Source organism: Pygoscelis adeliae, unplaced genomic scaffold (genome assembly GCF_000699105.1).
Source record: "Pygoscelis adeliae isolate BGI_AS28 unplaced genomic scaffold, ASM69910v1 Scaffold458, whole genome shotgun sequence".
Lineage (NCBI taxonomy): Eukaryota > Metazoa > Chordata > Aves > Sphenisciformes > Spheniscidae > Pygoscelis > Pygoscelis adeliae.
In genome coordinates, this window is record NW_008825352.1 from 409,413 (window position 1) to 420,347 (window position 10,935).

At 48.5% G+C, this 10,935-nt stretch overlaps 1 protein-coding gene across 1 annotated transcript in view; it reads right to left on the reverse strand.

Annotated features, from left to right (window-relative positions):
- ATP6V0D1 (ATPase, H+ transporting, lysosomal 38kDa, V0 subunit d1) overlaps positions 1–8,283 on the reverse strand; it is a 30,779-nt gene extending 22,496 nt beyond the window's left edge. The window contains exons 1-4 of the mRNA XM_009330379.1: positions 8,266–8,283; positions 8,025–8,150; positions 6,529–6,619; positions 4,596–4,767 (exon numbers count right to left, since the gene is read on the reverse strand). Of these exons, the coding sequence (XP_009328654.1) occupies positions 4,596–4,767; positions 6,529–6,619; positions 8,025–8,150; positions 8,266–8,283 (407 nt within the window). The remainder of the gene's footprint in view (positions 1–4,595; positions 4,768–6,528; positions 6,620–8,024; positions 8,151–8,265) is intronic.
- Positions 8,284–10,935: the final 2,652 nt, after the last annotated feature.

Here is a 10,935-nt window from a genome sequence, read left to right on the forward strand (position 1 = left end):
GTCCGGGCCCTCCCCCGTTAACCAGGACTGCTGGTAAATGATGGAGAGTGGCTTGGCGAGCTCCTCCACCAGCTCCCTCAGCACTCTTGGATGGATCCCATCCGGCCCCATAGACTTGTGAGCATCCAGGTGACGTAGCAGGTCATTGACTTGTTAACTCTCTCATTAAGAGAAGTGACACAGCATAATCCCATGGGAAGGACAAACAGTGGGGCTTTCGCAGGTTGGCACTGGAGCAATCGGAGGGGATCACTCGTCAGATCAGATAGTTCCCCAGATCTTCTCAGCAATGTGCCCTGGGTCAAGATCTGAGCACCCTCCAAAAACAAGCACGACAGTCACCTGTCAACCAACTCAAAACCACCCCAGAGGTCCAGCAGGACACTCAGGAAGGAGAAAGCCTGGCTGTTTTTCAAATGCTTGATCCACCTCCCGGCACCAGCCGTCTACAGCCTGGCCACTCTCAGTGGGATGGTACCCAAGTGTTCAATGGGCCTCGATGGGCCTGTCTCGTGTGAGGTTATCCAACGTTTCTAAGGCGGCAAAAAATATAAGTACATACAAAGGCATCCGGCAGCAGTGAGTTTCAGAGCTGAACTGGACGTGCTACAAAACATTTCCTTTCATTTTAAGCCAGATACACCTCCTACAATCCCACTCGATTTAAAAAAAAAAAAATATCTCTGTTTACAACCCAATGCCTCTCTCTCAAGAGTCCCAGTGAACTCAAGCTTTCCTCCTGCAGAAGCCAGCCCTGCTCAAACTTTCCGTACCTTTCTACCATTTCCTATTTCAATTCAGCCTGTACAGTTTTAGCACATGGACACATTCAGGTGAGCACAGCTTCTTCTTCTGACCACCTGGTGCCTCGCTGGCCCTGAGCTGTCTACCAGGAGCCATCTTTACCATTTCCTGCTCAAGTTTCATTAACTGCCCTAAAAGAAAGGAGTGGGAAATAGTCATGTTTACAAGGCAAAGATAAATCATCCCATCACGCCTATCTGTGTGCCCAGCCAGAATGGAAGATCAAGTGGCACAGGGCTGTCCCAGTGTCACCCAGGGTAGGCAGGATGACACAGTACCTCTGCCGCTTGCAGTCACAACATCCCCAGCACTGCCAACATCCTTTGGCCGAACATGTGTGTGATGCTGCCCACACACAAGCCTGGGTTAGATGAAGGCTACTGGCACAAGTACGCCCTGCCAGTCTCCAAACAGAGCTGTTCTTCACATGAGTGGGAAGCTTCACATTGTCAGCAGGACAATAATCCCTGAAGCTTCTGCCCCCTGCCCCAAACCAAGGCCTACTACAACCCACGGGACAGTTACAGGGAAAAAACACAGCCTGAAAGGCAGCCCAAGAAGTCATATCTAGTCTACTCTCTTTTCTACTAGCCCTGTCACTAAATATATTAGGACTATCAACAGAAGATATTAAGACCCACTGGGCAAATACAGCACCCTCTCCAAACTCCTTGTGTTTCACTGTCCTCATTCTTCTGTTTTAACTTGTCTGTAGTGTCATTAGAAGTTATTAGAGCTTCTAATACACTGATAGTGACTCCCACCTTGGACCAGCTGAAGCTGATAACACCTTCTCTATTTCATCAATACTCCACTGGTGTGATGAGTGCGGACCCAGAGGAGACCCCTCCATCAGTGGTGCAGCAGAACCATGCCAAAACACAACTGAACACTTGGACTCCTTGCACAAAAGGCTCTGCAAGAGAGTGGAGACGCTTCACGTAGGAAAACAGCTTTTCTCCTGCTTCACCTTTTGCACTCCTCTAGGCAGCACTGCAGACAGTGGCATTAAAGCAAATCTTGTGGGTAAAAAGGAAAAGAAGAGATGAGAGTGAAGACAACTCAAGGAAGGAACATCCTGTGTGGAATGGGACCAATATATTCAAGAAGAGATTACGCAGTAGGCAAGAGATACAGGTATCTGCACAGAATTGTGTGCTGTCCTAGAGAACTCGTCAAAATCAGAGAGACAGAAGCAGAACAAGATCAAAGTTAAATCAAGTTGAGGGCAAAACACCAGTTTTAAAGTTAAGTCATTCAAACAGCTGCAAGAACCGGCCTATTGGATTACATGAGATGTTTAAGGTCTTCTGCACAACTCGAGCTGGACGTAGACACTGGATAAAGGTCAACAGGACTGGTGTAACTGAATTTCCACAGCCATTCGCAGCCTTCCTACCAAGTCAGGCAGTGTGTAATCAGGGCAGACGTGGTCTGAGACCTTTCAGTTCATCTTTTCCACACACCGGTTTTCAAAGTGAGACTGTTAGGGAACAGCAAAGTTTTAAAGTCTGCAAGATACTCATGTGTCCTGCCCAGGCTATTGCCTTTAAAAAGGTATGACAGAAGCTAAAAGAAGAGACCATTAGTGATTACTATGATACTTCCATAGAGACTAGACATTTCCATAAACCTGTAGGGCAAAGGAGAAGCATCAGTGGAGGACAAACTACCTAATATTGCCAGGCTCAAACAGTACTGATGTCTTTACAGCAAATTAAAGATGGGCAAAGGGGTGTTTTGAAAGTCAACTTATTTGTTTTAAGTTTGAGAGAATAGAAGAGATTGCTCTACACAACTAAGATGATGAGCTAGAAACCACTTCATCCATTGCAAAGACTGCTGCAAAATAAGGGCTTGGTAATGTCTTGCTGATGTCTTGCTCTGTATCTATAGCCAGATACCAAAATTCAATGATTTTTAGTGACAGGCATATAAGAAAAAAAACTATTTCTTAGAAAATAGGAAAGGCTTAAAAGACAGGCAGCTTTAGCACAGTGACCCAGAAAATAACAGATATGAGCCACTGGGTTAGAAAAATGAGAGCACGTTACTGTCCAGATACAGAAAGTACAGAACAGGAAGGAATACAGCAGAGAGACAGGTTTTTAACCAATATTTGCACATGCAGGAGATGCCACAGACAGGCCAAAATTTAAAATCTTTGAATCAACCACAAAGGGCTTTCCACATCAGCCTGCACCATTCAAAAATCTCTAGGTGGCAAGCAAGATAACGCACACACAACTGCCAAAAATGCAAGATTAAACACCACTTGCCAGAGTGCCTGCGATGAGCCCAAGCTCACTATATCAAATAAATGAATGCTGATCTATCAGCTACCCGACTCAAGAACGGAGTACAATCTTCTTCTCAGAGATGCAAGTTAAAAGTCACGTTCTACTGAACCAGAAATTCACTTTTGTCCATGACATTTATCTCCTTGCTGGTTAGAGAAGGCCACTGGCTATGCAGTTTTCAAGCCAAACTAGAGCTTACAGGAACATAGACTAAGGAAAGGAAAAAAGGTAATTTTACTTCCATGTTTCAGATGCAAACTAGCACAACTGGTATCTCACCGAGGCTAGCAATTTCTTTTTATTACTAATTAAAACCAGGGCAGCACACAGGGAAGCAGAGGGTTGTGCAAAACCGCTAGGAGAAGATACTTGCACAAACACTGTGCTATTTCAAGCTTTTCACGTCAGCTGCACCTGCTGTGGAAGCGCACACGCCCCGTGTCTTTTCATGCACTGACAGAGACGTGCCGAGGCTGCTGCAGCCCCGTCTTTCCTCACTGCATGTTCTAGGCTCTCCCTTCCCCTAGTGCTGGCATTTGTTGGATCCCACCGAGCTGGCCGCAAAAAACAAATCAAAGATTAACCCCAAAAGTGAGAAGTTATTCAATTTTTGGCCAGCTCAGCTCCCTGAACCGGTTTGTGACAAGGGTGAGAGGAAGGCCTACAGCCCCTGGGGAGGGGGGGGATGGCAGGATCACAGCAGCCCTGACAAAGGCTGATCGACCTCGGTGGGTCAGAACTAGCAGGCAACTGCTGTCATGCAGATGCATGGCACGCGTATGTTTTTTTGCGGCAGTCAGATTTAAAAAAAAAAAAACAACAGGAACATTTAACACAAGGGACAAGGGTAAATGACAGCTCTAATAGAGACTGAACCAATTCTGCAATGGAAGGCAACTAAGGAGCTGCGCCAGTGAAGCACGCACACCCTGGGAGCAGAAGCCTTTAACATAAGTGAGAAGTTATTCAATTTTTGGCCAGCTCAGCTCCCTGAACCGGTTTGTGACAAGGGTGAGAGGAAGGCCTACAGCCCCTGGGGAGGGGGGGGATGGCAGGATCACAGCAGCCCTGACAAAGGCTGATCGACCTCGGTGGGTCAGAACTAGCAGGCAACTGCTGTCATGCAGATGCATGGCACGCGTATGTTTTGCGGCAGGATCAGATTTAAAAAAAAAAAAACAACAGGAACATTTAACACAAGGGACAAGGGTAAATGACAGCTCTAATAGAGACTGAACCAATTCTGCAATGGAAGGCAACTAAGGAGCTGCGCCAGTGAAGCACGCACACCCTGGGAGCAGAAGCCTTTAACAACATAGTGATACTGTGCAGCTGGTTTGAAACCTCCAGATACAACCAAAACAGTTCCATTCAAGAAGCTGCAGAAAACAAAGCAGCTACAGGGCTGAGTGTGGAAAGCTGGTCTGCGAGCCTTCAAGTCTGGAAGAACACCAACGTTTCAAACGCTGTTCATGAACAGCTGGTACTCACGTGATGAAGTCCAGAAAGCTTGCTAGGGGCTCATATGCATGGTTCCTCATGTGACGAAACTCCACCACCATCTTCTCCTTCAGCTTGTCGTCTATGACGGAGACGGTGAGCGGGGAGGCTTCATTGGCCAGGAAGTTCCCATAGTCTGTGCTCTGGAGGTGCAGTTTCAAGTCTGAAAAAGAAAGAATAATTCCACTCTACAGGGTTTGCATTGGGTTTGGGGGTTTTTTTGAGCGTATCCGAGAAAGCTGTTGCTCAGCACTTCTCTGGGCATTCTCTTCTCTGAAAGATCACCTAGACAAAACCCATGTGTTAAGTCATACGCTTACATTTGTCCTCACTTTTATCACGGACAATCCAAATGCAGTAAAAGATCAGTGTTTCACCACACCAGCCTTGACCCATCTTAAAGAGGAAACTGTGACACTATCTGTGTAACTGAGCACACACCTGTTCCAGCTGTCCACTGTGCCTGACCAAGGTGGAAGGTTACTGATTTTGTAGGAAGTATTTGCTAGAAATCTAGGAAAAAAAAAGAAACAACTTAAGCACTTCCTCTAGCCAAAAGGGCTCTGGTTGCAGGCTTCTCTGAAGCAATCATGACCAAGAACCTATCTGCACCCACAAGCAAGTTTCCTCAGAGACTAGTGATGTGGAAGCATCTGAAAAGCTTTCAGAGCCAAAAAGACACAAACGGCAACCTTGAAATTATAAAGCAGCTAGGTATTACATCATCAAGTCAGTCCAACTAATTGCACCGGCAAAGAAAAGTCAGGTATTAAGAGGTAGAGAGGGGCTGGTGGAGACGAAGGCCAGTCAAATATGTCTCATATGGTAGGCAACCCCTGCCCAGGATGGAGGAACATGCTCCGAAGCCTTCCCCTCCTCCAGTTTCAAGTAGAGGAAACCTTCGTTTCCTCCGTTAACCTCGCTGCAGGTCAGGTGCCCAACCAAGCTGCAGTCTTGGCCAACAAGCAACCACAACATACTGAGCTCTGTCAAGATAAAAGCCCTATTTGAGCCAAAAGCATTTAAGTGTCTCCATGGAAAAACTGAATCCAGAACTGAGGAGCATCATATCGTCCTACTCCTCAAAGCTCTACTAGTTGCACTGGTACATAATGTTCATCTCCCTTCAGCTTTACCTCAGAGGGCCAGTTAGGCAAGCACCCTCCTAGGGATTCAAGACCTTTATGGGGAAAGGAGAGTAGCTGGGAGAGTTTAGTCAAACCAGATGTGAACACACCGTCCAGAGAAAACAAAAAAAACCCCAAACCCCAAAACCAGACACTTTTCCCTGCTTTCTCTGAAGCAGGAGCACTGAGGCTGCCTTTCCCTTCCACTGAACCATAGGAGTCCTCAGCATCATCGCACGAGCATCCACGGCACCAAGGTCAGAGCAAGGACTCAGCCTAGCTTGGAGTTTGATTTTTTGACATTACACCCAGCTACAGGCATGAGCTGGAGAGCATCCTCCGCACCGGCCTCCAAACTGAGCTTGTACTGTACAGTGCAATACTGTCCTCAGCCCGAGGGGTGGAAGGGTCACATGGCTGTCAAGCGGACTTTAACTCTTCAGGGTATTTCCAAGGGGGTCTAGCAAAGATGTTTTTGACCCAGCACTTTTGAGTTATGAAGACGTTACCACTGCTACGTCTCACAGGAAACAGATGGTGGTTATGGGGGGGGGGGGGGGGGGGGGGGAGGCCAGAGACTTAAATAGCGCTCAGTTGCCATCATGTTTCTCAGCAGTTTACAGGAGAGTTTGGTGGCACTCTTAGTAAGGAATCCTGGATGCAGCAAAGAGAGCTACTTGCCCAACAGCACACATCACGGCTGAAGCGAAGCAGGAACTTAACCTATATCTCTGCTCCCCAGACTGTGCTGCAGTAAAGAGTTGTGTTTTATTCTACCAAAAAGATTATCAACTTACGCTCACACTGTCGAGGTGGGAAAACATGGTCCAGATAACCCAAGACAGTGGAGTTTTCAACATGACCCTTGTCAAAGTCGAACACCGGATCCTGCCAAACCTCAGAATGCCCCTCACCTCCATGCAGCCTGCATAGGATTGTTATTGACGACAATCACTTCCTAAAGCCTGCAAAAAGCCCAGCTCACAGGCAGCACGCTGCATGCAAAGAGTTCTCGTGCATCTGTTTTGCAACTGCTTGATTTTTGAAAGCTGAGATATAGTTACAGAACGGAAATCTACCAGAATTACGTCTTAATGAGTTTCAGTCCTGCTTCTGAAAGCTCCTGGATGATGAGCTTTGGAGTCCGAGTGGAAATTAAGTTCCACTGTCAGATCAGGGCTTTACTAGTTTGCTTTTAGTGGAGGCTGGAGAAAGCATGGAGCACAATTCAGCAGTTGCTCAATGAATACGAGAGAAAGGGTCCTTTATTGCACCCATAAAATCAGACTGCAAGGGAAGGCACAGGGGACTGCAGTAGCCACATTCATATACCTCCTACTTTCAGTTCTCTGTAATTGTGCAGAGCTCTAATGAAAACTAAGCCTGCCCAAAAAGGCATGTGATGTTGTTTTGCAGCTATACAGGACCTTGGAGAGGAAGCAGCTATTGCATACCCTACCACGTCTTACTTCAGTAGGGAAGCTTCCAAAGCTTTCAGCTTGTTTCCTCAACTCCAACCTTGCTACAGCAAAACCGTCGGTTCCTTTCGGTGTCACCACGACCTGCAACTCTGCTCTTACTTTTGAGGCTGCAAGAAGCCGCCTTGCTATCGGGTCACTTGATGCTAGAGACTCAGTGACGCAAAAAGTAGAGTTTGCTGTACCATCCACTTCCAGGAGGTAGTGGATGCGTTTAGACCAGAGCCACACAAGCTTGCACGCTGGGCCTTGCAGCCTCTCCCTCAACAGCTCTGAGCAAGCTCCCATGAGCCGCTTGGCCAGAGCATTTTGTCCTGCTCGACGAGGGGGTTGCCTCCCCAACTCCACAGCACAAGAGCCAGCACAACATTGTGTTGCAACTGGAATAAGGGCCATGCTTATATAACACTTGGAATTAACTTTTACGGGGAAGGTCAGCCACAATCTGCAGGAACTAAACTCTTCTGAATCTCTTAGCATCCAAGCAGACAGAACAGAACATATTTTCCAAAAATTGGACCGGATTTATAAACCCTGACTCAATGCATCCCACAGCGTACCAGTGCCTTACGCGAGCCTGTCCTCCTCCAGCCACTGGGCCAGTCACCGAGCCTCAGTCAAGGAGGTTTGGGAGTTTTTAATAGGACTATTCACGTCAGGCTTCTCAGTTAAGAACAGACTAATCCCGTGGTTTCACAAATCCCTTGCCAGAAGAGCTGTCCCAGTAGCACGGTGACTAATAAGCGGACCCACTGCTGAGCAAGCCCCACGTTCTCCAAAAGCTCAAGTTCCTATTTCCTAACGCAAGTTCAGACCGAGCTGGAGTCGGCCTCTGGCAGCAACAGCAGCACCTCGGCAGGGGCGGCTGCCAGAGATCCCACACGCTGCAGGTCGACGAGACACTGGCTGCGAGCCTTCTGCCGTGCCTCCTCCCCAGCTGCCTGCCGAAAGGGAGACAGACCTGCACCTAGAGCCCAGCCGCTCCCGATGAGCTCCTCCAGATGCTGACTAACAGCAGCACACGGCCTCAACCCAGAGCTTGCTTTCGAGAGGTACGTTCGCCTGTTCCGGCATTCTTTCCAAGCGGTTCACGCACTTTAAGAGACAGACTGAGCCAGCATTTGGCAAGGGAGCGCTTGAATTACCACAACGCGTTTTGTTCTCTCTCCTCCCCCGCAAAAGCTGGTAAATTATGGCCAGGTCACAGTTCCCAGAAAGCTGCCTTGTGCAAGAACACAACAGCTTGTCAGAACGACAGCCTTTTTCTGCTGAGTATTGAAGTAGGGTAGCGCTCAGGATTACCATGACATGTACTTACAGCAACCTCCTTTCAGCTCTCGGATCAGGCCCTCTGGTTTCGATGCAGCTGGCTGTACATGAGGCTAAACACAACTGAAGCTTAATTCAACACACCGCTGTGCCAACAACCACACCTCGACATTTCAGATGACATTTTCTTGAGAGACTTCAGATCCACAGTAAAACTGCTATCCTCTCCTGCAAGTTTGCTTTGTCATAACAAGGAATCAAGCCGTTACTCAGTCTTTCAGACATCTGTCAGTCATCAAAGCCTGTCCTGTAAGCCCTACTCGGACAGAGTGACCCATGGCCCCACCAGCTCATACATCCACCCCTTTCTTCTTCAGCATCCTCCCGTAACTGCATTGCAGAGCTCTGAATCAAGTTAAGGGCTCAAGCACTTCCAGGCAAGGACTGATTTGTCTTCTCGTGCACAGGCATGGAATTAGCTTTTGCAACTTCCAAGCTGAACTGACGTTTTCATACAATTATCTGCTCTAACCCCGACATCTCACTCCAAAGCACCCGGGGCCATCACTGCATACATAAACATTAAAATATCATTTGCCATCTCCCAGGCCTGAGGCAGTAAAGCAGCTGAGGGATTACACAGCAGTCTGCAGATCAGCTACATCGCCCACGTCTCCCTTCAGAAGACTGCAGTCATTACCGTTTGGCTTGTTGCTGTCCGTTTGGTCTGTTTACAGTCTGTTCACACACTCCTGGAGCTGCTTCTCTGAAATCTCACCTGAGAAGCGCCCAGAGACCCTTCATTCCCCGCAGAATTTAAGACCTTTTCTGTGGTTGCACACCACCAGCAGTGACATGCCACCTCTCCTCTGCTGTCAGGCAGCAAATTCCTCTGGGCCGCAGCGGGACACAGAGAAGTGTCATCTTTGGCCCTTTTTCTCACCAGTGTCTCACCTCTAGCTCTTCACCTCTCTGTTTGAGATGTCCTCAGCACCAAAGAGCAGCCTGTGTTTCTAGCCCAACCCTTCCAGGGTTGAACTCAGCCCCCTCAGAGCTTCAAACCCAACACGGCCAGGTCTCATTTCCTTTGGAGCCCCTCAACCAGGTAGCCCTCTCCTGATCCTTCCAAAAGGCAAGGTAACCCCTTCTAATCCGCCTGCATCTCCGGTAAGCTTCACCCCTACGTACCCTCTCTAAAAGCAGACCGCACTAAGTCACGGCTGTAACCTCAGAGGTCCAGTACACTAACAGGACATCGGCCCGGCACCTCGTGTTTTAAGTGGTTTAAGGGAGAGGCAACAAATCATTCAGAAGCTAAGAGAAACAGGGCAGAAAGCAGTCTCATACTGCAGGAGCCGACAGCAGAGGAAAAACAAGATGAAAGCACTGACAGGCTGCCGAGTGGTAATACTTGCCAGGAAACCCAGACACCATCATCTTCTAACGAGGGGCAGGACCCAAACAAGGGCTGAAGCTGCACCAGTGCTGAGAAGCTGACCTCAGCTGCTGCTTGAAGTTTAGCTAGGAGAAGCTATGAAGCAGGTCTCTGCCCAGTAAAGGAGGCCAGAACAAACAGCAAAGTTTGCCACCATGATTTAGCAGGCCGTGGAAGTGCCATCTTTCTTCCAATAAATAATGTTTTCCTTGAGCTTATTTTAACAGGACAGCTGGTTAACCAGCCACAGCGAGTGGTTACACTGGAGGACGCAGGACAAAGCACCGAGATTAGCAGGACAGCCTTTCAGCTACTGCTCTGTTGCTGCAAGAGCAGCCAGCATTCACAGGACAGGAGTGGTCTATAGCCTCCTCAGGTCTCACCGTTCCTGTATGTTCTACCTCATCTGGCAGATGAAAGCTCTTGGGGACAGGGCCAGGCCTCCCGCACAGTCCCAGCAAGCAAGGGTCAGCTTTTCACAAAGGGCTCTCCCAGACAGCATCGTCATCGTGCTTTCGAAAGGTCCCTACCACATTATGCCTTTGCTTTCCCACCCACCGAGTTTGGGGTTCAGAGTGAACCCTTCTCAGAGTTCAAGATGGATCTAAGCACGGCCACACTTCAGGACCATCAAGTGGCCTCTTCTTGCTTGGTTGTACACCAAAGGAGCTGCACAGGAAAGGATCTACCCCATTCCCCCCACACCCAGGAGAACACCATGAGCTCCACCGTGGACCGAGGTGCCAAAAGCACTCCCGGAGGTAGTCTGTAGCTCTGGTAGCAATGCAGCTTCTCTACACGAGAGAGGACACATTGCCCACACGGTTAAGCTGAAAGAGAAGCCCAGCTCCAGCCTTTTGGGGCCCAAATTCCAGGACCACAGTGATAAAATGGAAGAGAGAAGGGTAGCACAGCCTTTTGCGCTCTTCTCCCAGCAAAAGGAGATACGGCGAACACTCAGCATGTAACACCACAAAGCAAAGGCAGCCTCCAGGGGGGCAAAAAAGATCCTTGGAACTATG